The sequence below is a fragment of the Polychytrium aggregatum genome, assembly GCF_025602895.1.
Source record: "Polychytrium aggregatum strain JEL109 chromosome Unknown BJ171scaffold_4, whole genome shotgun sequence".
Taxonomy (NCBI): Eukaryota; Fungi; Chytridiomycota; class Chytridiomycetes; order Polychytriales; genus Polychytrium; species Polychytrium aggregatum.
Window position 1 is genome coordinate 1,075,032 of NW_026516206.1, and position 25,837 is coordinate 1,100,868.

General features: G+C 58.6%; 6 protein-coding genes across 6 annotated transcripts; 1 reads left to right on the forward strand and 5 right to left on the reverse strand.

The window, feature by feature from the left end:
* The first annotated feature begins 73 nt into the window (after nucleotides 1-73).
* On the forward strand, nucleotides 74-7,783 carry BJ171DRAFT_212881 (Sec63 Brl domain-containing protein). Its single transcript, XM_053106389.1, has 4 exons — nucleotides 74-561; nucleotides 832-2,245; nucleotides 2,450-4,990; nucleotides 5,200-7,783. Exons 1-4 carry the CDS (start codon nucleotides 275-277, stop codon nucleotides 7,624-7,626), a joined length of 6,669 nt encoding a protein of 2,222 aa, XP_052970823.1. The 5' UTR covers nucleotides 74-274; the 3' UTR covers nucleotides 7,627-7,783.
* Nucleotides 7,784-9,912: 2,129 nt separating this feature from the next.
* Nucleotides 9,913-13,495, reverse strand: BJ171DRAFT_212897 (velvet factor-domain-containing protein). The gene is made up of 7 exons (XM_053106390.1): nucleotides 13,363-13,495; nucleotides 12,954-13,034; nucleotides 12,486-12,548; nucleotides 11,988-12,070; nucleotides 11,533-11,749; nucleotides 10,922-11,007; nucleotides 9,913-10,735 (listed from the first exon to the last, which is right to left on the reverse strand). Exons 1-7 carry the CDS (start codon nucleotides 13,377-13,379, stop codon nucleotides 10,125-10,127), a joined length of 1,158 nt encoding a protein of 385 aa, XP_052970824.1. The 5' UTR covers nucleotides 13,380-13,495; the 3' UTR covers nucleotides 9,913-10,124.
* Nucleotides 13,496-17,112: 3,617 nt separating this feature from the next.
* On the reverse strand, nucleotides 17,113-21,339 carry BJ171DRAFT_565207 (uncharacterized protein; the record flags this gene model as incomplete). The annotated part of the gene is made up of 7 exons (XM_053113335.1): nucleotides 17,113-18,319; nucleotides 18,575-18,833; nucleotides 19,164-19,626; nucleotides 19,811-19,986; nucleotides 20,196-20,277; nucleotides 20,580-20,618; nucleotides 20,802-21,339. The coding sequence occupies 7 exons, from the start codon at nucleotides 21,337-21,339 to the stop codon at nucleotides 17,597-17,599; spliced, it is 2,280 nt and encodes a 759-aa protein (XP_052970825.1). The 3' UTR covers nucleotides 17,113-17,596.
* Nucleotides 21,340-21,710: 371 nt separating this feature from the next.
* Nucleotides 21,711-22,949, reverse strand: BJ171DRAFT_212916 (uncharacterized protein). Its single transcript, XM_053106392.1, has one exon. It carries the CDS (start codon nucleotides 22,565-22,567, stop codon nucleotides 21,782-21,784), a length of 786 nt encoding a protein of 261 aa, XP_052970826.1. The 5' UTR covers nucleotides 22,568-22,949; the 3' UTR covers nucleotides 21,711-21,781.
* BJ171DRAFT_489861 (uncharacterized protein) lies at nucleotides 22,607-24,137 on the reverse strand. Its single transcript, XM_053109555.1, has 4 exons — nucleotides 23,778-24,137; nucleotides 23,337-23,654; nucleotides 23,031-23,230; nucleotides 22,607-22,941 (listed from the first exon to the last, which is right to left on the reverse strand). The coding sequence occupies exons 1-4, from the start codon at nucleotides 24,076-24,078 to the stop codon at nucleotides 22,690-22,692; spliced, it is 1,071 nt and encodes a 356-aa protein (XP_052970827.1). The 5' UTR covers nucleotides 24,079-24,137; the 3' UTR covers nucleotides 22,607-22,689.
* Nucleotides 24,138-24,240: 103 nt separating this feature from the next.
* BJ171DRAFT_489862 (uncharacterized protein) lies at nucleotides 24,241-25,125 on the reverse strand. Its single transcript, XM_053109556.1, has 2 exons — nucleotides 24,934-25,125; nucleotides 24,241-24,777 (listed from the first exon to the last, which is right to left on the reverse strand). Exons 1-2 carry the CDS (start codon nucleotides 24,989-24,991, stop codon nucleotides 24,341-24,343), a joined length of 495 nt encoding a protein of 164 aa, XP_052970828.1. The 5' UTR covers nucleotides 24,992-25,125; the 3' UTR covers nucleotides 24,241-24,340.
* Between the last annotated feature and the right edge of the window lie 712 nt (nucleotides 25,126-25,837).

The window sequence follows — 25,837 nt, forward strand, 5'->3', positions numbered from 1 at the left end:
CTGTCGCTGCGCACGCCGTCTCGGCCACACACCACCGCCAGCGACCCCAGCCGCTGCGAGATCCCCGAGATCTCAAGACCCAAAGCGCCCTCTCTCTCTCTCGGCTCGTCTCTGTTCGGCCATCATCACACCCGCCGCTGCCGCCTGTCGCTCGGACCTCGCTCCCTCTATACAGCGGCGCTTTCTGCTTGGCCGACGAGCACTACCATACACCCGATCTTGCTCGCGCAGCAAGACCTGATCCTGTCGCCCTCGTCTGATCACACCGCACGCCATGGCCGAGCAAATCCAGAGAGATCAGCAGTACCAGTACACAGCCAATGCCAGTCTTGTCCTGAACGTCAACCGCTCGAGTCTCCCCCGACGAGACCAAGAACCCAGCGGTGAGCCCGAGACCCTCTACGGACGGATCAAGAAGAATGAGTTTGGTGATCGAGCCGTTCGCACCATCGATGAACAGAAAGAAAAGGTCGAGGCCAGGAGAAAGGCCAAGGAACAGAAGCTGAAAGCCAGCGGCGCCGAGCGCGATGCCGTCAAAAAGTCGAAAAAGGATCGAGACAGGTATGTTCTTGGCCTCCTTGCCGACGCACTCTTGCTGCCGGTTCCCTGAAGCCCACGCTCTGCAGGTGTGCTCCTCTGCCGGGCTCATCTCACTACCGCTCGTGGACTGCCACATGCGCTGGCCGATGCATTGGCCGATCAGACTGCACTCGATCCCGTCCTGATACCTGTCTGTCCTTTCTGTTTGTTTATCTGCCTGGGATTGATGGCGACACACCGTTGACCCCCGCTTGGAAATGCCCCACCTATGCCATGTCCTTGGCTCGTCAGCTTTGCCCGATATGGGCACTCGAACATTCTGGCTGCCACCGACGATTTTGAGGGCGAGACGTACCGCCCGCGAACCAGAGAGACCCGGCAGACGTATGAGCTGATCCTGACCAACATCCAACGCTACCTCGGCGACATCGCAACCGAGTACCTCCGCGGCGCTGCCGACGAGGTCCTTGCGATCCTCAAGGACGACTCGAAGAAGGATTTCGACAAGAAAAAGGAGCTCGAGGGCGTCTTTCGAATCTCGGTCAGCTCGGTTGACTTTTCGCAGCTCGTCAACCTCTCCAAAAAGATCACCGACTACAACATCACAGACGCTGCCGAGCCCAGCAACGAGTCGGGCATGGCTCGCGACCAAGATCTAGACGAGGAGTATGGTGTTGCTGTTGTTTTTGAGGAAGATGATGAGGACGAAGACGACGACGACGAGTACGAGGTCAAGGATGCCGAGGATGAAGACGACGAAGAGAGCCGCCGAGTCGGTGCCGTCGCCGACGATGGCGAGCCCTCGGATGTTCTCAAGACCAGTGCCGCCGGCGCCGATGACATGGACACGGAGGCGGACAACGACGACTTTACGACCGTTATCACCGCCGGCGCAGCGAAAAAGCAGACCAAGGGCGCCGCTCCAACCGAGGTGCTCAACCCCCACGACGTCGACGCCTTCTGGCTCCAGCGCACCGTCTCCACATTCTACAGCGACGCCCATACGGCGCAAGAAAAGACCAAGCTTTCCTTTGGCATCCTCTCGTCTGCATCGAACCCCAGAGAGTGCGAAAACGAGCTCATGGCCCTCTTTGACTTTGACAAATTCGAGCTCGTCAAGCTCCTCACGCGCAATCGCGATGTCATTGTCTGGTGTACCCGGCTAGCCCGAGCCGAGGGTGACGAAAGGGTCAGCATCCAAAACGAAATGCGCGAAAGCGGATACGCGAGCATCCTTGAGCAGCTCCTGCTGGCACCGACCCGCAAAGCCCAGGGCGAGAGCCGTCGAGGTGTCGTCGAGGACGCCATGAAGTTCCAGCAGGCCCAGGGCCCCATCGATCCGACAGCGTTGCTGAGCGCTTCGGCAGCGACCGTATCAGGATCATACGTGCCGCGAGCCGTGATCGATCTGGAATCGATGACGTTCGAGCAGGGTGGCCATCTGATGTCCAACAAAAAGTGCAAGCTGCCCGAAGGCACCATCAAGCGAAGCAAGAAGGGCTACGAAGAGATCCACGTCCCCGCCCCCAGGAGCAAGCCCATGGCTGAAAACGAGAAGCTTGTACCGATCGCGTCTCTGCCCCAGTGGGCTCGCGCAGGCTTCAAGGGCGCCGAGAAGCTCAACCGGGTCCAAAGCCAGGTCTATCCCATCGCCTTTGGCGAAGATGAGAATCTGCTGATCTGCGCCCCGACCGGTGCTGGCAAGGTAAGCGGGTTTGCTGTCGTTGCTGTCGTTGCTGTCGTTGCTGTCGTTGCTGTCGTTGCTGTCGTTGCTGCCAAATGCGATGCAGGCGCGTGGATCAAGCCGCCGCCTACATTTTACAGTGTCCTTGGGCGCTGAGCCACGAGCCGATCTGGGCTTGTACTGACCATTTGTCCTGATATCCTCTGCGCCTGTGCCAACCGCCAGACCAACGTCGCCATGCTCACTATCCTGAGAGAAATAGGCAAGAACATGGATGAGCAGACCGGAGCCCTCAACTTGGAGGCCTTCAAGATTGTCTACATTGCCCCCATGAAGGCTCTGGTTGCCGAAATGGTCGGCAACTTCCAAAAGCGCCTCGACAACTATGGCATCAAGGTATCCGAGCTCACCGGCGATCGCCAGCTCACCAAGCAGCAGATCGCCGAGACCCAGATCATCGTCACCACTCCAGAAAAGTGGGATGTTATCACCCGCAAGGCCACGGATCGCTCCTATACCAACCTAGTTCGTCTCATCATCATCGACGAAGTCCATTTGCTCCACGACGAGCGCGGACCTGTCCTCGAGAGCATCATCAGCCGCACGATTCGCACCATGGAGCAGACACAGGAGCTCGTTCGCCTTGTCGGCCTCAGTGCCACGCTCCCAAACTACCACGATGTCGCCGCGTTCATGCGCGTCAAGCCCAACCGGGGCCTGTTTTACTTTGACAACAGCTACCGCCCATGCCCCCTGAAGCAGCAGTACATTGGCATCACCGAGAAGAAGGCCATCAAGCGCTTCCAGCTCATGAACGAGATCGCATACGAAAAGGTTATGGAGGAGTCCGGCAAGAACCAGATTCTCATCTTCTGCCACTCGCGCAAGGAGACCGCCAAGACCGCCAAGACTCTGCGCGACATGGCCATCGAGAAGGATACCATCGGCGAGATCCTGGGCCGTGACGCAGCCAGCCGCGAAATCTTGCAGACGGAGGCAGCCACGGTCAAGAACAAGGATCTGCAGGACATTCTGCCATACGGCTTCGCGATCCACCACGCCGGCATGGCCCGATCCGACCGCACCCTCGTCGAGGACCTGTTTGCCGGCGGCCACGTCCAGGTGTTGGTGTCGACGGCCACGCTGGCCTGGGGTGTCAACCTCCCCGCCCATACCGTCATCATCAAGGGCACCCAGGTTTATTCGCCCGAGAAGGGCCGCTGGGTTGAGCTGAGCCCACAGGATGTCCTCCAGATGCTTGGTCGCGCCGGCCGTCCCCAGTTCGACACTCACGGCGAGGGTATCATCCTCACTACCCACACCGAGCTGCAGTACTATCTGTCGCTGCTCAACCAGCAGCTGCCAATCGAGTCCCAGTTCATCTCTAAGCTCGCCGACAACATGAACGCCGAGATTGTACTGGGCAACATTCGCAGCCGCGAGGATGCGGCCACCTGGCTCGGCTACACCTATCTGTATGTCCGCATGTTGCGAAATCCGTCGCTCTACAACATCACCCCCGATGATCTGGCCGAGGATCGCTTCCTCGAACAAAAGCGAACCGACCTGGTCCACAGCGCCGCGACCTTGCTTGACAAGAGCAACCTGATTCGATACGACAAAAAGACCGGCAAGTTCCAGGTCACCGAGCTGGGCCGCATTGCGTCGCACTACTACGTCAGCCACCAGTCCATGGCCAAGTACAACCAGCACCTCAAGCCGACGCTGAGCCTCATGGACCTCTTCCGCATCTTTGCTCTGTCGGAGGAGTTCAAGTTCATTCCCGTCCGCGAGGAAGAGAAGCTCGAGCTCACCAAGATGCTCGAGCGCGTGCCTGTGCCTGTGAAAGAGAGCATCGAGGAGCCCACTGCCAAAATCAACGTGCTGCTGCAGGCCTACATCTCGCAGCTGCAGCTCGAGGGCTTTGCGCTCATGAGCGACATGGTCTACGTCACCCAGAGCGCCAGCCGAATCATCCGAGCAATCTTTGAGATCTGTCTCAAACAAGGCTGGGCCCAGCTCGCGCGCAAGGCCCTCGATCTCTGCAAGATGGTCGATCGCCGCATGTGGTTGTCGATGAACCCGCTGCGCCAGTTCCGGTCGTTCCCGGCCGATCTCATCAAGCGGTTGGAGAGCAAAGAGTTTGCCTGGGACCGCTACTACGACCTGCAAGAGTACGAGCTGGGCGAGCTTGCCGGCATCCCCAAGCTTGGAAAGCTGATCCACAAGTTCGTCCACATGCTCCCGAAACTCGAGATCGAGGCCCATGTGCAGCCCATCACGCGCTCTCTCCTGCAGATCGAGCTGCGAATCACGCCCGACTTTACCTTTGACGAGAAGGGTGCCAGCGGCGCCGAGTCGTTCTGGGTCTTGATTGAAGACGTCGACGGCGAGCAGATCCTGTACCACGATCTCTTCCTGCTGAAGGAGCGATATGCCACCGAGGAGCACGTCATGAAGTTCACCATTCCGCTCTACGAGCCCTTGCCGCCCAACTACTTTGTGTCGATTGTGTCGGATCGCTGGCTTCATTCAGAGACGCGTGCGCCTGTTTCGTTCAAGCACTTGATCCTGCCCGAGAAGTACGTCCCGCACACCGAGCTCTTGGATCTACAGCCACTCCCGACGGCTGCGTTCGGGAACCGAGAGTTTGAGGCCGTCTACAAGGACATCCGCGTATTCAATCCCATTCAGACGCAGGTCTTCAACTCGCTCTACAACTCTGACGACAACGTCTTTGTGGGTGCGCCAGCCGGAAGCGGCAAGGTATGTGTGCTAGTTGCCGTGTGTGTGTGGTCGCAGTTTTTTCGATGGTCCTAACCTTCGCTGGGCAAGTGTGCTGAACCTCCTCCTATCAACCTCTTCCTATCAACCCTATCCATCGACCTCCTCCTATCAACCCTCTCCATCACTCCTCTCTATCGACCTTGGCTATCGACCGTCATCTCATTACTTTCCTGTCTCCTATGCTCTAGACGATCTGCGCCGAGTTTGCTCTGCTTCGCCTCTGGGCCCGCAACCCGCGTGCTCGCTGCGTCTACATTGCGCCAAACGCCGACGTTGCTGAGCTGCAGATGGCCGACTGGAAGTCCAAATTCGGCAAGCTTCTGGGCGGCAAGAACATTGTGCTGTTGACCGGCGAGACAACGGCCGATCTCAAGTTCCTTGAAAAGGGCGACATCATCTTCTCGACCCCGGAGCACTGGGACATGCTCTCCCGCCGCTGGAAGCAGCGCAAAAACGTTCAGACGATTGGGCTATTCATCGTGGATGAAGTTCACTTGATTGGCAGCACTCCCTCTGGCCCGACGATCGAGGTCATTGTGTCGAGGATGCGCTTCATCAACGCCCAGATCGAGGGCAAGATCCGTATCGTTGCCCTGGGCACCTCGCTTGCCAATGCCCGCGACCTGGGCGAGTGGATTGGCGCCAACAGCCACTCGACCTTCAACTTCCACCCCAACGTGCGTCCGATTCCGCTCGAGATCCACATCCAAACTTACAACATCCCGCACTTTGCCTCGCTGATGATCGCCATGAGCAAGCCTGTCTTCCTCGGCCTGACTCAGGTTGCGCCCGGCCGGCCGGCCATCGTCTTTGTTCCAAGCCGCAAGCAGTGCCGCCTGACGGCCATCGAGCTGCTGACGCTCTGCGCTGCCCAAGGAACGGCCAAGCAGTTCCTGCGATGCAGCGAAGATGCCATCGAAGAGTATGTCCAAAAGATCGAGGACAGGCATCTGGCCGAGACCGTTTCCTACGGCGTGGCCTTCTTCCACGAGGCCCTGAGCCGCAACGACAAGCGCATCGTCGAGACGCTCTTTGAGAGCAACGCCATCCAGGTGGTCGTTGCCAGCAAGGATACCTGCTGGGGCATTCGTCTGCGCGCGCAGCTCGTCGTTATCATGGGCACCCAGTTCTACGAAGGACGGGAGCACCGCTACGCCGACTACCCGATTGCCGAGGTTCTTCAGATGATGGGACGAGCCACCCGTCCGGCCCCTGGCGAGAGCGCAAAGTGCATTCTGATGTGCCAGGCGGTCAAGAAGGACTTTTACAAAAAGTTCCTGTACGAGGCGCTGCCGGTCGAGTCGCACCTCGACCACTTCCTGCATGACCACTTCAACGCCGAGGTTGTCACCAAAACCATCGAGAACAAGCAGGAGGCCGTCGACTATCTCACTTGGACATTCCTCTACCGCCGCCTGACCCTCAACCCGAACTACTACAACCTGCAGGGCGTCACGCACCGCCACATCTCGGACTATCTCTCCGAGCTCGTCGAGACGACCCTCGAGGACCTGGCCAACTCAAAGTGCATCGAGCTCGAGGACGACAACATGGGGCCCCTCAACCTGGGCATGATTGCGGCCTACTACTACATCAAATACGAGACCATCGAGCTCTTCTCGATGTCGCTGACCCAGAAGACCAAGCACCGTGGTCTGCTGGAGATTATCGCTGCGGCGGCAGAGTACTTTAGCGTGCCCATTCGCCACCACGAAGACAGGGTGCTCAAGCAGATCTACGACCGGCTCCCTGTCAAGGTCGAGAACCCCAACTTTATGGATCCACACGTCAAGACCAACATCCTGCTTCAGGCGCACTTCTCGCGCATCCAGCTGCCACCTGATCTGGAATCCGACCAGAGATCGATCCTCACGCGAGTGATTGCCCTGATCCAGGCTGCCGTTGATGTGATCTCGTCCAACGGCTGGCTCGACCCTGCGGTCACGGCCATGGAGCTCTCGCAAATGTGCGTCCAGGCGGTTTGGAACCGCGACTCGGTGCTCCGACAAGTGCCGCACTTGACGCTGCCTGTGATCGAACGGCTCAAGGGCAAGGGCGTCGAGGACATTTTCCAGCTCATGGAGATGGACGACGATGACCGCAACCAGGCCCTGGGCATGGACGGCAAGCGCATGGCTGACATTGCTCGGTTTGCAAACCGGTACCCCAATATCGAGTTGTCGTTCGATCTCTCGGAGGACGAGGCACACCAGGGCGACATGGTGACCCTCAAGGTTGTGCTCGAGCGCGATGTCGACGAGGACGACGAGAACAGCAGCGGCCCCACCGACGTCGGTCCTGTAATCGCACCGCACTTCCCCGTCAAGAAGGATGAGGGCTGGTGGCTTGTTGTCGGCAACCCCAAGGACAAGACGCTGCTGGCGATCAAGCGCCTGACACTGCAGCGGAAGCTGACTGTCAGCCTGGACTTTGCCATCCCGGAGAGCGTCCTCGGCGACGTCGACTTCAAGCTCTACTTTATGTGCGACTCGTACACCGGCGTCGATCAAGAGTACGACCTGCCGATCAAGGTTCTCGAGGGCAACGACGCCGGCGAGGACGATGACGACGGCGACGAAGGCGACGACAGCGACGAGGAGATGGAGGACGCCTAGGAATTTTGCCGTGTCTGGTGGCCCCGTGGCCAGGGTGGGGGAGCGGGAGGGTGGGGACCGCACGCAACACAGCGCATTGAGAACATGTGACGCAGCCCCGAGCTCCACAATAAAGGCAATCCAATAAAAAACGGGACACCCGGGTTTTTGACCATTCATCGAATATTTTGTTACCCAATGTTATCGCGCGCTGGCCATGACCATTCGCCGGACAGTGTGGAATCGCGACGTCAATGCGGCGCGCAACATGATCGCAGTGTGCAGGTCGATTGTGGAGATCGGAGAGCGACCGGCGGTCTTCACTCGGAGGCTGCCAAAGTGATCTGTTTTATTTCTTGTGGCTTTGCTAGACGCGAGCACAGCACATACTACTGTTCATGGAAACGGCTATATTGTCCCGTTTTTTTCTGAATAAAGTGTAAAGGACGACTGAAAACTAGGGGCGAGAAAGGCGGCCGCGGAGTGGGGATGGTGATGGGTGTGGTGATGTGCGGTGTGGTGATGTGCGGTGTGGTGATGTGTGGTGGTAGTAATCCACAACCAAGACAGACAACGATGGCAGACGATGCGAGGAAATGATAACCGGCGATGGTTGGTCTGCCTTGCCCTGCCGCGTGGACGAAGGAATTGCAGTTCATCAGCCCGCACGCCTCGTCACGAAGTGGATAGGCGTGTGTCATCTTTGCTTGGCCGTGGCTTCATCCTGCTCTGCCTCCTCTGCCTCCACCACAACCACAGGTCCGATCGATCGGGCAGCTGAAGGGGACAGGCCCACGCCGACGGGTCTTGTGCTCATTCAGATGGTCGGTGTGTAGCGCCGGTGGAGTGCGGGGAAAGGGGAGGGAAAGGGATCGCCTGGACAGGCAGACCGACCATCAGACAGATATTTGCTTGGCGCTGTCACTGCTGGCCCAAGACGCTGGGGGGGGGGCACAAAAGGGCCCAAATGGTGCGAGCCTGCGAACAAGGGTGCAGGCGAGAGTGCATTGTGCAGCCGGACAGCGCCGATGCGGGAAGTGGGTGGATGAGCAGATGGGGGAAGCAACGAGATGAGATGAAGACAATGGGACTTGCCAAGCAGGGAAAGGATGAGAAAGAATCCAGAGATGGGGAGGCGGACGGAAAGCACAGATGCCAAATCAAACCAAGACCGGGAGTGGTCACAAAAGTCAGTTGGTTGGCCAAGAATGTCAGTCGGTTGGTCAGACAGGCAGCTTCGCCCACCCTCCTTCGCCTCGAGATTGCCCGCTGACCTGAGCCAAAATTTCGCCTCAGAGCCGTCAACGAGTGAAGGAAGGCGGACGACCGACTTGTGGTGCGGGAAGCCGCCGGAGGAGAGCTACTCGTGGTTCCAATCCCGCGACAAGACGAGGTGGAGCCCCCTTCCCAGACCCGCAACCACAGGGCGATTGAAGGGAATAGATGGAGGCGGCGGACAAACAAATATCTGCCGGGATCAGCAAGGGACCAGTCCGGGATCTGTCCGGGATCTGTTTGGGATCTGTCCGGGATCTGCCTGGGATCTTGTGGATGGATCCGCTGGTGGGAATGGGCGGTTGATTGCTGGGCGTTGACTGTCGGGTGTCATAGCAGCGCTGGCGGCTATCGAAATGGCCAGCAAGCCTCGGGGACAGCTGAGGCGTATTGTTACATTTACTAGGATCGACAGGCCACCTCCCGCTGCTCCACCCGCCCCGACTGCCATTCAATTTCAGAAGAGAAGCACGAGCCGACATCGTATCTATTCAAGATGCATGGACAGTGGTGATCTGATGGCATCGGCAGTAACCGGCCACTAGAACCCACTTTGGAGACAGCTAGCTACGGTCGACTGTAAGGACGGATAGATCTATTGACGATGGAACCGAGGTGGGGAGGAGAAGTGGTTATGCAACACACAGAGAAGGAAGGGACGGCGGGAATCATGGGAGCTGCAATTGATTCGTGCAAAGGAGATTTGGCGGGAGCGTCAAAGCAAAGAAGCAACCGAATAGAAGAAGAGAGCCGGAAATATATGGCCAAAATGGAGGGAAGTGCCAGTGAAATGTGGTGCAAGTATCGCAGGCAACGGTAGACTCGCCGTGAGGCGTCGAGAATGGGGATGGGTGTCGCTGACGAGGTGGAGCATGCCGACTTGAAAGTGTTAAAGGGGGCAGCAATGGACGGATGGAGATGGGAGACACAACCGGAAACGAATATAGTACATTAAAACATGGCCACTCGTACGAGTATATGAATTAGAACCAAGTTGACCAAAACATTAGAAGAGTGAAGCTGACACAAGGGCCTGTCCACTGCAGGACAGGAGAGCCGGCGACGAGCAGGCAAGGGAGGGGAGGGAGTTTGATGCAGAGAGGAACATGAACGACTTCCCAGGTCGATGGGGGATCGATGGAAAGAGAACGAGAGCGAGCCGGAGCCGGAGCCGGAGCCCATCGGCGATGTGCATAGTATCGGGAGATTATGTCGAGTCGTCGTCGCTGCTATCGTTTCGCCTATTATCTATTGGACCTTTGATTTGGCGACGAATATGCCGACGTCAGGGAGCGCTGCTGCCCCTGGTCAGGGGAGCGTGGCGACGACGGCGAGTTTGACTGCAACGAACGTGAGCCCGAGAACGACCTCTGGCCCTCAGAGGCATACAGAGGACGTGGCGGTGGCGGCGGAAGATGGCGGAAGGAGCCCGGCGGAAGAGGAGAAGGGCCCGGCGGGAAAGACTGACTGTATGGCGGCCTGGATGGCGGTGGTGGTGATGTCCCACGCGAGGGCAGCTCGCCTGGGAACGACGACGACGGAACCGGGCTTGCTCGAAATCCCGGGGTGGTTCCTGGTGTCGGCAGCAGCAGGCCGGCCGGCGACAACGAGTGCATCGAGGCGGTACTGTTGTGGAAATCTCGGTACGATTGCTGCTGCTGCGGTGGCTGCGACGATGGCTGCGCCAACAACTTGGGCTGGATGGCATATGGATGGTATCGCTTGGGAACACTTCGCTCGGGAGGTGATGTGCGCTCCGACGACTCTTCCGACGAGTGTCCCCCGAGGGCGGCGTCCTTGCGAATATGGATGGCGACGCCTTGGCGGGCAAAGCAGCGGGACAACTCGGTCGAGTCTAGTAGGATCCATTGCCGGAGCGTGGGGTGAGTGTGAATCGCCAATGACAGCAAGCGCAGGAAAGGTCGTCAAGACTTCCCATTTCCCGCCCGCAGCCTCATTAATGCCCGGATCGATACCGCCCCTCATGGGCTTCTCGTGGGCCACAAAAGTTGAATGCAAGGGAGTAGGGCAGTCGTCGTACCTGTCATTCCCGGAAAAGTCTTGGGCGGGAAGCTCTCAAACACATCCGAGACGATGCTGGCCTCGAATCCTGTGGTCGAATCGCGCCTGAGACCAAAGCCAGGATGAACAGGTACAATGTCAGCATCAGTTCCCACGATGGAGACGGCAAGCTCGACTGAGGACCAGCCTGGGGAGGATGGCATTGCTATCGTGCTAGACCCCGTCGGTGGTCCTGGGCGGACTCCCTGGTGGCTGGAGAGACCACGATGGCATCGCTGGCGGCATGGGGCGGGGGGCAACAGGAGTGGATCCAGCCCCGGCGCGCAGGGCAAGTTGCCTTGGTCCACTGCCTCGCCTTGGCCGTTCGTCCCACCACAGTCGCACCCATTCCTGCAGGTAGTTGAAGGGAGCCCGAGCAACGCCCAAGGCGATCCAGCCTGCCCACCCGCACATCGATTGCCCAGCGGCACCAACAGCCGCCATTCCACGCCCGCTCACACGATGGGCGCCTTTGCCCAGAGCGCCATCCGCTGCCGCCACATCCACCACCTTCGCCCTGCCGATGGACGGCCGCGGCGATGAAAGGTGGGGACAGCATCGATGGCGACGGCGACGGCGAGATGTACCTACCGCGTCACATTGATCAGATTGAACTTGAGACGGTACGTGCCTTGTGTTCGTACTGAGATGTCGTTGAAAACGAAAAACATGCCCTCCTTGCCGCTGTGGTCGTAGAGCACCGCGCAAGATGTCACCAGGGTCCCCACCAGCGTCTGGCAGAACTGCGACGATGACGAAAAGGGATAGAGGTCGTGGGACGCTTGCAGACCCTTTGTCTTGGCGCGAGCTGGGTCGACAGCAGGATCGTTTGGCGATGCAGGAGCGAAGGGCCATCGCGACCGGTGTTGGTTTGAGCCCGAGGAAGGAGATTGCCGCAGATAGAGGTCGTTTGTGGAGGTTGTTGATTGTGGGATAATTGGGAGAGACTCGGGTGAGACACGTTTCCGATCCTGTGGGTTGGGGCCTGTTGGCAAGCGCGGAGCCATTCCATGCCAATTCCACCTCGGACTGCGTTGGATACGTACGATGGATGACGACGCTTCGGTCTTCGCTGCCTTGAGCCGAATACAACGACACGTAGCAGACCAGAAGCGGATAGTGCTCGGGGCTGGGCAAAGAAAGGGCAAAGGAAGACGCGGACCCAGAGTTCGATCCAGAGTTCGACCCGGGCCAGAGAGCATTCCAAAGCAGAGCCGAGGCCGCAGACAGCGCAGATGGTTGATGGCGCAGATGTGATCGAAGGTTGATGGGCGATGCGGAGCAGGAGCCGGAGAGCGGGAACAATAACCAATACAAGAGTGAGAACCGCGAGTCCGGATCGATGACTAGTGCTTCTCCGTGCAAATCAAGCTGCTCTCTGAAACGGGTGTGCTTGGGGAGAGACGAAGGCCAGAGGATCGAGCATCCCGAGTGCTGCTGGCACATGTGAACAAGATTGGGTCGGGGGAGTAATCGAGACTCGCCCTCCAGGATCACAGGCAGCACAATCTCGGCGTGATCAGCAACGGGGGATCGTTCCATACCTGACATCGATTGTGTTGCCTTCTCGATCGACAACCAGCAACTGGATCACAGGAGGCGGGTCTCTGGAAAGCCGCGATCGAGAACACGAAATCAGCAACCGGGACAGAGAAATGTAAGTACAGACGACGAGATGCAGACACGGATAGCGAGAGGCAAGTATGTATGGATGAACAAGAAGCAAGTTGGGATAGCGAGACGCAAGCATAGGCCGAGACGTCAACACAGGCGGACCCAGACACATCCCGACCGAGCCGAGACCAGCTGAAAGGTCGCTGGGCCCGATGGAGGTATTCCCAAGTGGAGTATCTCCAGGCGACTGGACTGCCACGATCGGATCCGTTTGTAACTGCAACTGCGCCGATGGTGTTCCTGCGCCTGTGCCTATGGCTGTCCCTTCTCCCAGACGACATCGACACTCGGCTATCATGGGCCTGCACCTAGTGCAGTTGCAGCGGACTCGGTCTTACATGAGCCGCCGATCTTTGGTATCGGAGAAGCCGCACATCCGGGCACGAATGGGCTGCTGGGAGATGACAAGCTTGTAGGTGCTGTGGATGGGCCGCCGTGTGCCATAGTCGAGGGCCATGGCGTGCAGGGGTGCGTGCGTACGTACGTTCGGGAGAGAGGTGGAGAAGACGGCCCGAGTCAGGAAAAGGCAAAAGGCAAGCGAGTGGCAGAGGGAGCGGGGCCGCATGGGGCAGCTCGCACGGGCAGCCTATATTGCCCGGGCCATGAGCAAGCCGTGCCGCCCGTGAGGCGGTATCAAGATGGAAGCCATAGCAAAACCATCGACAGCAAAAGTAACAATCGCCACAAATTGCAGCAGTAGCCACGGCGACGATAGTGGCAGTGGCAGTCGCAGTGGTGGAGACATACACGTCGGATGGATGCATGCTTGAGCTGTGTGGTTGAGAACAGAGGCAAGATCCGGTAGAGGCAGCTCAGCTGGCTGTGGGTACGAGATGGACAAAGGTCTGGAGGGTGGCCGATGCGAGCGAGAGGGGGCTCTGGAGTGGCCAACAGCGATTCGGGGGGAAGGGAGATGCTGAGGCAGCCGGGGATGGGAGGGGGAACAGCCCGAGCCCTGGACGACGAGAGTGGTGCGAGGCAGGAGGACAACGGGGGATCAGAGCAACCAGAGAGATAAACCAGAAAGAAATGCGATGGGATAAGAAATACCGCGAGGGACTGCAGACCAGAGCCAGCGTGGGTTGGGAGAGCCGGGAGCCTGCCAGCAAGGTGGGTTGGGGGGGGGGTGCACTAAGTGGGAGCGTTCAAGGATTCCCCTGACCCCAGTCCAGCAATGACGACAGGCGCGAGAACCAAGCGCCCAAAGGCCGAGTACAGCCACAAGGAGACCACGGCGAGAAGGCCGCGGGCGAGCCCTAAATCCTGGGGACGAACCAGCGGGACGGCGAGCACGCCCAATCATGAGGACGGCAGCAGCCACCTGTCTGCCCGGGCCGAGCAACGCCCCGGCAGCTCAAGGTACCATGGGTGGGTGCCTGGAAGCGCAGAGCACACTCCGCCGCTTGTTGCTCTCCTTGCCCCGGGTGGCGGGTGGGTCGTGGGAGCCCCTTGCAAAGACCCCCCCCACTCGACCAGCAAGCACAACGGCCCCTGTCGTGGGACGGATGCTGGCTGCTGCGTGGGAACCGGGAAAACCGAGTGTGAGCTGGAATGAGCAGTGGCGATGGTGTTGGGTATAGCAGTGGCAACGGTGTTGGCATCGAGATCGCTGGTGTCGGCAGTGGTGTTCGCACCAACTTTGATGTTGCTGCTGCTGCTCTGACAGCATGCCGCGCCACAGGCACCGTCCAAGTGCACAATACAAAAGCACCACTTGCAACAGCAGAAGGAGAAGCAGAAGCAGAAGCACCGATATCTGCACGCCAAAGCACACTGCCTGCAGCCCTGCCCCCACAGCCACCATTCGGCGGTTCTCGCTCGGCATAACACCAGGCAAATAGGAGAAACCGCAGCCAGTTCCGCCGCAAACAAGCGGTGGCTTTGTCGGCAGGCGCGTTGTACTGATAGGCCGGCTGTTGGCAAAGAGCAGCGATGGAGGGAATCTGGCTGCAACAAAGGCGCATCGGTGCGCCCTTGTGGTTGCGCTAATGCAGCGTTGGGGTGGTGCGTTGGCCCTGTATGGCGAAGGACAAAGGCTCGTCGTCCAGCAGGACGGATGCCAGCGGACCACACCACACCACACCCACCATACCACACCATACCACACCATACCACACCAGACCCAAACAAGCCGAGACAGAGCACGGCAGAACGAACAGCCCCGGGGCAGGGCGGTTGGCCGATCGCCAGATGGATCGGGGAAGCTGACAGCGGTGCAACCGCCGTAATCGAAGCGAAATGGAGGCGCTGGCCCACCGCCAAAACACGGCAGCGATGGCGGGTGGGTGGGTGGATGGCGGTGGTGGACAGCCCGGCCCATTGCGATCGCAAGAGGGAAGATGATCGACCAGGAGATCAGATGAGACGAGATGTGCGCGGGTCTGTCGAGGTGTGGTCGCGCAGCCGCCCGCCATACGCACGCACACCCGAGACCCAGAGCAAAGGGCGGCCCTGGCCAACAACCAGCGAGCGAGCGCCGGACCTGCCACGCATGGCTCGTGTACAGGTTGCTTGCACGCCGGCGTCTGGCCGGTGCATGGGGGGAGAGCACCGGAGGCCTGTGGGGACGGAGCAGCGACGCTGGAGGCCGGTATATGTACGGTGCCTCGGATAGAGACCCCGCAGCGACCGGATGGGGCTTGCAGCATCTGCATCTGTGCACTAGAACGTCCCGAGTTTCAATGCGTGTTGTTCATGGTGGGGAGATGGCATTCCGAGTTGAAGGTGTCGCACCCACCGCCGATGCCCTCAACGCACATGTCCTTGAGAGCTCATCCCATAATATCTCATCGCCGAGCCCGTCGCAGCCATGCGAGTGGTGACAACACCGTCTCGCCAGGCTTTCGACCGACACCGTTCCAGTCCACATCGACACCGTTCTGGTCCACACCAACACCATCCCCGTCTCAATCGCGGGCAGGCAACGGTGCAGCCACGGCCCGATCCGCCCACTCCCCTTGCGGCTCAATCTCCCCACGGCGCTCCTCAATTTACGGGAGGGGGAGCCGATTGCATCAAGGCCGCCACGGCTCGGCAAGACGCAGCGCCATTTGCCTTGCTGCCGTCAGCCCTTGCGGGCGTCTCTCGGCTCTTTCCCTTTCCCATCTTTCTCCCCACGCCTTGGCAACAACGCGTGCAAGCTGCTGATTGTGCAAGGTGTTTCATCGCGCTGAAGCCGCGGCCCACCCGATCCTGCCTAGCACAGCCACAAATCCCCACGTCGCACACGAGGGCCTTGTGCGCCCTTGCTTCGCGGCGCGGCGAATCTCGTGGCTGAGCGTGCCTGCGCAAGCAGTGCCGGAACTTGGCCGGCTGCACTCCAGCAGCCAATCCGGTGTCTCTGGACCAATGTGCCCCTCTGTGCATCAGACAGATCTGCGCCGGTTTCTCTATCGTGCCGCTGTCTTCCACTTCCAGCCTGTCGGCCTCGCCATCCTGTCTGCCACCCAATCCCATCGCATTCTCTCCACTCGCCAAGCACCAGCCAGTCCCGGGACTGTTATTTCGCCAACTTCCTTCCTTCCCCCTCCCCCCCAAAAAAATGCGCCGAAATGGGCCAAGCCAAATGCAGCAGACGACTTTGTCGCGTGAGCCTGATCCGATGGCACTCGCATCTGCGACCAAGGCTGGGGCATCTGGGCCGGCAAAGCCGGCGGCGATGGATCACAAACTCCCTCATACGACCAGACGAAGGGCGCCTTCGTTGCTGGCGGCGCATTATCAGACAAAGCCACAACGCCGCCCAGCCGTCTGCCTCATCAACAATCCTCTTGTCCAGCCAACCAACTTGCTGGTGCATCGCTCGAGCCCAGCAACATTTGTTTGCGCATGCGCCGCAGATCCCGAGCAGTGCGAATCTGGGCGCCGGCTGTTTTGATGCACAAGTCATCTCCGCTTCAAAGTTGCCGCCTGGACCGACCGAGTTTCGGGGCCGGGGGCGTTCATTTGCATCATCTCCTTGCAACTCACTGCACCGTCAGCTTGAGGGGCTGTCGCAGAGGACTCGGATCTGTGACAAAGCCAGACCCATTGCGGATGAGCTGGATGGGCCAGTCCCAGCGTCCTTGATCCGATCCAGTCCAAGCCTTGCTGATCCGCCGCCACGCAACAACATGCAGCAATAGCATGCAGGGACCTGTGCCATCCGAGTCCCTCTCCCAGTCCCAAAGCGCCGACCATCAAGGCTCATTAAAGGCCCAGATGCGCTCTTGAGTCAACTCTGTCCCGGTTCCCACGAGCCAACTCGGGTGGGCGGTGGAGTCTACGGATTTCCCACGACGAGAGACAGACACGTACATGTTGTCAGCACTCCTCAAGGCTCGAGGTGGATTGCTTGTTCATAGGACCAGACTATCCACAGGCGTGATGGTCGACGGCGCTACTCGGATCTGAATTGAGAATGCGGCCTGCTGAATCCAGCTAACGCCGTACCCCCCGAAGAGACTGCGCCGCGACGGTGTCGCTTGAACGATTCTGGTGCGATGTATGTGCAGGAGCGTTGTATTTCGAATCGATTGATCAGTGTCAGCCCGTATCTCCAGTATCTCCCTCCCCCTTGGCCTCTCCTCATTTTGTAGCAGATCTATCCCGCCTATGGTCCTGTAAAGCGTGCATCTCCAAGCCGAATCTCCAGTCTCCAGTATCCAGTCTCCAGTCTCCAGTCTCACGGCTCAAAGTATATACAACCAAGATCGAGACCCATGCCGACCACCCGGTAAATGGATGGAAGCAGTCTCAAACGGAGCAGCAAAGAGCATAGCCGTGCTACGATGCCGCTCATGCAGCAGCACAGCAAGAAGGGATAGCGTAGGTTCCTAGTTTCAGTTGCGAGCGGCAGATGGCAGCAGACTCCACGATTGGTTCGAGGAGTGTCTCGGCGAGGGCCGGTCGGCTTGAATCCTCAACACACGACTTGGCTGGCCGAGTCTATCGCTCAGTGATGGCCACAGATTTCAAACTGCTCTCCCTGGAACGAGTGTTTCTAGATATTCAGTGCCCGCTTGATGATCTCCTTGACATCGTCGGATGCTGGGTTGTTTGACTCTATCGAGCTGCCATACATTTGGATTCCTGGCTCATAGAGTGGCGGATAGCCTCCATGGTAGTCGCAGTGGAGTGGTCCTGATCCGCTGCCGTTGCTGCCGCCACTGCCGCCGGTCGGTAGGACGTTGCTCTGGACAGGTCCGTAGTCGCATGGATTGCTCTGAACCTGTCCCCGCATCTCAGCTCCGTCGCCGTATGGCATCTTGTAGAGCCCGTGGCGAGGCTCGCCAAAGTCGACCGGCGAAAGGCCCTGGTATCCGCCGCCATTGTACTCGTGCATTTGTGTGGGCAGCAGAAGCGTCTTGGGGGGCTCCATGGCGGCGCCCTCGATGCCATGGTGGAACGATGAAGATGGGGGTGGAAGTAACAGTCCGAGGGATCCTTGGTACGACGAGTTGGGGGCGTCGTTCAGGTTGCTCATGTTCATCACACTTGGCTTGGCCTTGCTCTTGGGCATCGGGTAATCCTCGAGAGGGAATCCAGAAGAGGGGTATGATGAGTTGTACTCGATCAGATACGATGTTGAGTTGAATGGTGTGGACACTTGCGATCCGAGGTGCGGCAGTGAGTACGAGTATTCATCTGCAGGCTGGGTCTGAGACGAGGGCACCAGAGGCGAGATCAGAACTTGCATTTCGTAGTCGCGATGGTCTGCTGGGGCCTGCGATGACCCAACTAAGCCGTCAGCGCCCGCTCCGTTGCTGCTGCTGCTGTTGTTGTTCCCGTTGCTTGGGGCACCATTTCCACCGCCACTGCCGACATGGTGATGGTGGTGGTGGCTGGAATGGTGGGGATGCATATCGCCGTTGCTGTTCCCGATGCCAGTGCCGAGATCGTGGCTGCCAGGACCATGGGCACTGTTGTTGCTGTTGCTGCTGATACTACTACTGCTACTGCTGCTACCCAAGCTACCGACATGTCCGTGGTCGTGGCCATGGCTGTGGCTTTGCGCATGGTGCTGGTTTGCACTGTGGTTGCCCTTGGTTTGGCTGCCTCCAACGCCATTGCCGTTGCTGCTGCAAAACTGCTGGTGATCGTGCGCAGACTGAGGTGACGTCTGCTGGTCAACCGAGATGCCAGTCATTGCGTCTGTGAATTTGTATGACCAGGAATTGTATCCCGGGATGGTCCCGAGTGGACCAAAGTTGACACAAAAGCCATCGACATTCTGGCCACTGCAGAGCGATGTCCAAAAGGAAATATGCGTGTGAGACGGCGCCATCCAGCCCTACGTAGCAAGGTGCGGCCATGGGACGCCTCAGCCTCAGCCATGGCGAATAGATCAAAAGACCCAACCAAAGCGAATGGCCCAGACAACTACCAGGTACACATCATGCACACGGCCTATCACGCACTTGCTTTAGCACATGCGCAATATCTGATCCAACGCGCCGACTCGACACAACAACCAAACTCTCATCCCTTCAACTCAAGGACGCTCGATCAAGTGCGTGCCTTCGATGCCATTGCACATCTAGTCCATGACCGCCAGACGCAATACTCACAGATACACAATCACATGGGACTCGTCCTGTAGGATCTTCTCCCGGCCCGTGGGCGTGAGAAAGATCAGTCGCGACGCAAAGAAGCAGTGCGGGTAGTTCGTGACGGCGTCAAACCACGAGTTGCCCAGATCCACCTTGAGGAGCACAAAGCACGACGTAATCTCGCCCGCGAGGTACTTTTGCTCGGCCATAAAGAACCATCTGGACTGCTTCGAGATGCCCTCCTGGTCACATCCCTGCGGGGGGGACAGCCACACATGGCCCTTCCAGGCTCGGTTGAGTCCGTTCAGGGCCTCGTCGTAGATCTCTCGCGCAATCTGGTTGGCGTGCAGGTCGTTGGCAAAGTGACACGTTGCTGGATCGAGATCAAAACAACCGCATCCAATAACCTGCTTTGCTGCCTGGATGATCTCCTTGGGTGTGTAGAGCTCGCTGCTGAGATCCGAGAAGGAGACTCCCGTCTCTGCGGCCAGCACCAAAGAAATCAGGGACGAGGGGCAAAGATGAATGAATGGCAGTCATTAGTTTACGGCATGGGCGTTCGCGGAGACGCTGTAAGCGCTGTAAACGGAGCCGCCATACTCAGCTCTCGACATACGTCCACAGCCATCTCACTGAAGGCATCCTGTGACGATCCAGATGCGTACCGTACTTGACCGTCATGGCAACAACATGCTCCTCGGTGATGGTCAGCCCCGAGTCGCAGACCTGCTTCCAGATGAACCGCCGAATTTCCGGCGGAAACTTGTGGAGCGAGCGGATGTGTGAGATGTTGGCCGGAACGGGCAAGCTCGGGTCTTCGATGATGGATTCATACACGCTCCTAGAGCACCGGACGGGACGACAGTGTGATCAGCAGGCGCGGCGCACAACGATCCAACCCCAGGTCATCGAGCACTTGACTCGGCGTGCGATTATGGCCAGTGGTTGCAGTTGCCGCCAACAGGCACTTGCGAGTTGAACAGGGCACGGCATTCAATCGCAGCGCCCAACCACAGCAGAGTTGCATCCCCCATCCCAAGCCCCACTTACGCGGAGCACAGATATGTGTTGGTCGTTCGGCGGCTGAATTGAAACCGATTCTTGGCGTATACATATATGGTTTTCTCTGGTTCTGGATCGAATGAGAAGGGAATCGAGAGTGCGGTCAGCGATATCACAGCAATACACCACGGCCAAACTCCACGTCAAATACCACGGCGCTGCAGTGACTATCCTGCAACTTTATCGCTGTTTACGGCGCGACAGTGTATCTTGCGCCGACGCACATGGGAACTGCCATCGACACGCGATACCAGAGGCCCACCCAAGACCACAGCTACTGGCAAGCGCCGTGTGTTGTCACAGGCCCGCTTGGATCGAGATCAAAGCCACGCCCTGGCCCAAGCCACGACGTGTTGGGGGTAGATGCCTTACCATACAGCTTTTCGGCATCAATATCGCGCAAGGCAGCCGCTAGATACCAGCAGGAGGCGAGCGGATACAGTGGTGGTTAGGGGATCACCGAAGGGACAGTGAAGGGTCGTCCGCAGCCAGCCGCTCGATGCAGTTGGCTCCCAGTGTCAGCCGGCTAGGGAGCATTGGTAAACACGCTTCCAGTTAGTCCGACAAAGCAGGCAGCCCCTCGTCCAGGCTTACCAACAAGAAAGAACTTGCCGGTGCCCAGGTGCTCGCGTATGATATTCTCGAGATGTACGAGCCGGAGGTGCTTTTCCTCCAGAGTCATCTCGACCACCCGGTATGACACGAGATCATGACCAGCCGGGTGGTAAGTGTACTCAAAGTCCCCCCGCCCGGTGGACTTGGCCATGCCGGGGATCTCGTCGACGTGAATGCCGTGCGCTTTGGTCTCCTTGGAACGGCCGGGCTGTCCACTGGCTCGCTTGTTCTTGAATTTGCGCGAGGCAGACTCGTCGCCCTCATCGTGGTGCAGGTGGTGGTTGCTGTACTGAACATCGGGGTCGTGTGGATACGCGTCTGGCTTCCACTTGCGCTTGCTGACCGCGCCGATATTCTGGAACTCGTTCGTTGTGAGCATCGCTGGAGAGCAGGCCGACAAGGAGACTCTTGGTGCTTCGAAGCCTAAGGCTTGGCCGTTGGGAGCGGCTCGACTAAACGGGCCTGATGCTGTGGGAACCTGCGAAGGAGCGAGAACGGGCAGGGTCGACGCGGCCATGGCCCTCCAAACCCCGGGGTTCTTCTGCGGCACATTACGCGCCCAATTTCCCTCCATTCCCTCCCTGGCCGGGTCGTCCGACCCAGCATTGCGACAAACAGCCGGCACAGTTCGTGTGGGGCGAAATGAGCGCGTAGAGAAGGGGGGGAATCGGTTCTGGCGGCCGCCACTCGAAGAAGACTCCCGCCGGACGAAGGCGCCCAAGGCGCCTGAGAATGCGGTACGGCAAGTACCCCGCGGCCAGACCCTTGCAGCGGCCGGCGGCGGAATAAAACAGGGACTCGCCGGCTTTTACACAGAGCCTATCTGTAGCTGACCATGAGCCCATCCAGTAGCCTTGGCACGCCGAACGGAGGCCCCTATCAACCAAAGTCGTCTCGAGAGCGATTCATGTTATTTGGGATACTCAATGCGCCCCGGTGCGCAATGCCACGGCGCTGCTTCAGCGACCCGCCCAACCAGATGCATAAAAGTACACAAAAAATGCCAAAAGCAGGACCAAGCCGCTTCCGACCTCGACGGCAATCCGATGCGAAAGCGGCTTCGAAGTCGTGGCGGCAGCGACAGCAGCAGACTTGGGTTGGCCGGGCGTCTGCTGAGATGCTTGGCGCGGAATGGGCACCGGGACCGTCTGAACTGAGATTCCGTTGTCTGCATCATCGCCGGCACCCTCATCATCATCCTCGACAGTGTCCCCGTCGGATTCTTCTTCGTCGTGATCCTCATTCTGGCCATTGTCGTCGATCCGGTCGTCGTCCTCGGACTGATCACCGTCGCCGGTGCGATCGTCGCTGTCGCTGTCGCTGCCCCCATCATCGTCTCTGAGTGCATTAGCCGATTTGCTTTGGGGGCCAAGAGTGTTCCCTGATTTGCTCCCTGCCCCCTTAGTTCGACCGAGGCCTTGGGAGGTGTAGTACGATTCAAAAAACTCGCAGAGCTTGGGCAGATCACCGCATGTATACCAGGTGACCGAGCCGTCCGCATCGCAGTCCATGCACTTGGGCACAAAGCTCGTCACCTTGCCGAGCTGGTCGGGGGCTTTGCCGTAGAAGCTGAATGGGTCCACAATCTCCTTGCTGACTCGGTCTACCAGGAAACCAAAGGTCTGGTGTCGAGAGACCGGCACAAGAATGTCGCTTTGCGCAAAGGCTGCACCAGGTGCGCTGAATGTCCACACCAAATCGTATCGCTTGGACGGATACAGCTCGCAAAACAGCGCAAGCACCATCAGGAGACTGAGTAGAGGGTCGTCGGGCTGCAGCAGGCTGCCCAGGGTTGCCTGTAGATATCGATTCGTATCGTGCCAATGCGTCGACGATATGCTCGTTACCCTCCAGATCGACAAGCGAGCTAGCTCCCATTCCCGTACTCACCACCCTTCAAGGGTGACCCGATGCTCGTGCTTGTGAGCGTGCCCCCGGACAAACCTACCTCGGCGGACAGACCCTGCTGGAAGCTGTTCGATGCGAATGAGGCAATGCGAGTGACAATGCTCTTGAACCTTGCGCTGTTCTGGGCCGCCGCATACGATGCCGGGTCGAACCGAGACATATCCCAGTACTGGATATGGGCGGACTGAGTCTTGAACCACTCGGCAACGCTCTGGGAGCATCCATAGATGATCCGGGGTCAGTCACAGGCTCCAGGTCGGACGGTGGCCGAGGGACGAGTGCACTCGCAATACAACGTACCCATGAGTTGTGGCGAAGATCCATCATCATGCCAAGGAAGTGTTGGTCGAGGCCACCTTTGGCCGGGCTCGCCTTCTCGGCTTTCTTGGAGGTCTCGAGATAAATCCGCTTCAGATCCACATCGTCGGGCGCATGAGCGAGGCCCTGTTGGAAAGCGCTGAGGGCATCGACCAAGTTGCCCAGTTTCAGCTCAATCATGCCTGCCGTCGGGCCGAGTTGTCAGCGTCAGCCGCTGCTCTGAAGCCATCGTCCTCGCAAATCCCCTGATGGCAAAGGCAAATAGAACCGTCGACAGCAACCACCTACCCTTGCGGTACCAGGCCTTGGGCCATTCGGGCTGGACCGCAGCACACCGATTGGCATACTGCCTGGCATCCGTCAGGCGATCCAGTCGAATGAGGGTCTGGGTGATATTGCCCAGGATGCTGGCGTTGGCAGGATCGAGCTTCAGGGCCTTCTGGTATCGCTCGAGGGCCTCTCGAAGGCGAGACTGCTTGTAAAACCCATTGCCCTCCTCCTTGAGCTGCTGGGCCTGATCGGCCGTGTGGGCGCTCAGCTCGACCAGCTCCGTGGCGAGCTTCTTGTAGAGGGTGGCCTTCTCGTTGTCCTTCAGGGCGGTATAGACTGGAGTTGAGGCATCGGTGTTACTGCAGTTGCTCTGGGTGAAAATGGGGCAGGCGATCTATGCTCTGCCGTATCGACCGTGCGGCCTGCGCTCAATCGCCCAGACACCATCGACCATCATACTCTGGGCAGCCCGAGTGGCCGCGGCCACCCGTGTGGAGAAGCAGTTTGGGATGATCTCCTCGGCCACCTGGACATCTTCCTGCTGGAGAACGGCGATGACGTCGCTCAGGGCCTTGCTGTATTCCTTGGTTTCCATGAAGCATGTGCTGCGGGAGAGCATGGGCAGCTGCTTGGGGATCTGGGGCCATCGCTCCATTAGCTCGGTGAAGAGAGCGGCGGCCTTGGAATAGTCCTTGGCAGCAACGGCGCCAGACGCAGCGAGCAGAACATCTTGTGGGTTCTGGATGGTGCTTGAGGACATGGCCCTGGGCGAGAAGCGCTGGAGATGCCGGATGCGTGATGCCGGATGTGTGATGCAGGGCAAAGGGCGCAAGAGTGTGTCGCAATACCCCGACCGCAATCAAGCAGCGGCAGGCCGGCATCAGCCGATAACCGCACCGATATCGTGGCTGAGAAGTACATTGCTGGCCATCTAGGAAATGTATTGGTGCGCAAAGGCTTCAATGCAGCAGGTGAAGGTCGGCCGGCCATAGCGCAGACATACCAGCCGATGACAGCGACCATCAAGCCGTGCAGCTGGCGATGCTCTTTTTTTCATCCACCACCTCGACTGCATCCTTCGAGACGCCGAGATACGGCTTGAGATGCTTCATGAACGGGCGGATGTAATCCAGCAGGAACCAGATCCCGATCGTCAGCGGCGGCACGCCCATGAACAGGAACGCCGCAATCTCCATGAAGCCGATGGGGAAAAAGAACACGGTCGACTGTAGCTCCGGGGCCGTGAGATACAATAACAGGCTCGACAGCGACCTGAAGCTGCTGATCAGGCATATCGAAGTGTAGATGATGCGCTTCAGGATGTTCTCGAGAGGTTTGCGGTGCGGCGAGATGATCATGTACGGCAGCATCAACACCCAGCAGATGAAGAAGATGGCGACGCAGCATTCGTAGGTACTCTGCGACCCCAGGATCGAGGAGAGAAGTAGAACCGATTTCGCTGCAACAACCGCCAGAGTTAGCCATGGATACGCACATAATCATATTGTGGAGCCAGAGCCACAATCCAGGCAAGAAGCCACTGCAACGAGCCACTGCAACGAGCCACTGCCACTGCGACGCCGTGGCCGACCACAGCAAGATGTCCCAAGCCTACCGAGATAGTCGTAGGAGAAGAGCCACCAGTACTCTGGCTTGAAGTGGCTGCAGAACATAAAGTAGGCCAGCGAAGCAACAGACGATGCTGTCTTCTTGGGTGGGTTTGCTCTGGAGATCCGCTCATGCTTCTTCCGGGCGATGAGGAAGATCACGAAGGGGAATCCAACGCTGACGGCGACCAGAACGACTGCTGCGGTGATCGCCATTCCGAGGTGATTGCCCACGAAGCACTGTACAGTCGGATCGACTTTCATGACTAGCATTTGTCTCTCGGACTCATCATAGACGCGGATGCAGTTCATGATGTCCAGGGCGCTATGGATCAATGGAAAATAACAAAAATCGGCAATATGGAGGGTGCTCCACTGAGAGCGCAGATGTCGCATCAAGAGAGCCATCAGTCAGCACGGCCACGAATGTATGTGTGCGATTGTGTTGAGTGGATCGACGCATTTCCCGGTTATGAGCAACTCGGAGCTCCGGGGTGAGCACAGGCGACGCTTGCTTACAATCAAAGCAGACCGCATTGTTCGACCTTTGAGGATCTTGAGTGGGGTTGTTGTCTTTGTTGTGGCAACTTGGTCCCAGAGCAGCTCAAGGAGGTAGAACACAAAGAGAACAGCAAAGGCAAAGATTGGCCACAGGAACCTATTGTGTAGAGCAAGCAAGTCAGTAAGTGAGTGAGTGAGTGAGTGGGCGAGTGAGTGAGTGAGTGAGTGAGTGAGTGAGTGAGTGAGTGAGTGAGTGAGCTGATGCTTCAGCGGCATCCTTGCGAATATACGGCGCACAGCGAGAGTCCCCAGCCAACTTACTTGAACCCCGACTTTGCGACGCCACTGACCGGATAGATGGCATAGTTCAGAGGAAAGTCAATGTTCAACTGCACATCAGCAGGAACGAAC

Coding starts and splice junctions, on each gene's coding strand:
- BJ171DRAFT_212897 (XM_053106390.1), bottom strand. Junction 12,549..12,953: donor ACCAAAGATCGGCGGCTCAT/GTAAGACCGAGT, acceptor GCGGCTTTCCAG/AGACCCGCCTCCTGTGATCC. Junction 12,071..12,485: donor GGCAACACAATCGATGTCAG/GTATGGAACGAT, acceptor TTCTTTGCCCAG/CCCCGAGCACTATCCGCTTC.
- BJ171DRAFT_212916 (XM_053106392.1), bottom strand. CDS start 22,567: ATGGTGCTTGCGCTGTTTTGCGAGCTGTATCCGTCCAAGCGATACGAT.
- BJ171DRAFT_489861 (XM_053109555.1), bottom strand. CDS start 24,078: ATGTCCTCAAGCACCATCCAGAACCCACAAGATGTTCTGCTCGCTGCG. Junction 23,655..23,777: donor GGCCACTCGGGCTGCCCAGA/GTATGATGGTCG, acceptor CCTCAACTCCAG/TCTATACCGCCCTGAAGGAC. Junction 22,942..23,030: donor ATCTTCGCCACAACTCATGG/GTACGTTGTATT, acceptor GGATGCTCCCAG/AGCGTTGCCGAGTGGTTCAA.
- BJ171DRAFT_212881 (XM_053106389.1), top strand. CDS start 275: ATGGCCGAGCAAATCCAGAGAGATCAGCAGTACCAGTACACAGCCAAT. Junction 562..831: donor TCGAAAAAGGATCGAGACAG/GTATGTTCTTGG, acceptor TTGGCTCGTCAG/CTTTGCCCGATATGGGCACT. Junction 4,991..5,199: donor CGCCAGCCGGAAGCGGCAAG/GTATGTGTGCTA, acceptor CCTATGCTCTAG/ACGATCTGCGCCGAGTTTGC.
- BJ171DRAFT_489862 (XM_053109556.1), bottom strand. CDS start 24,991: ATGTTCTGCAGCCACTTCAAGCCAGAGTACTGGTGGCTCTTCTCCTAC. Junction 24,778..24,933: donor CTTCTCCTACGACTATCTCG/GTAGGCTTGGGA, acceptor CGGTTGTTGCAG/CGAAATCGGTTCTACTTCTC.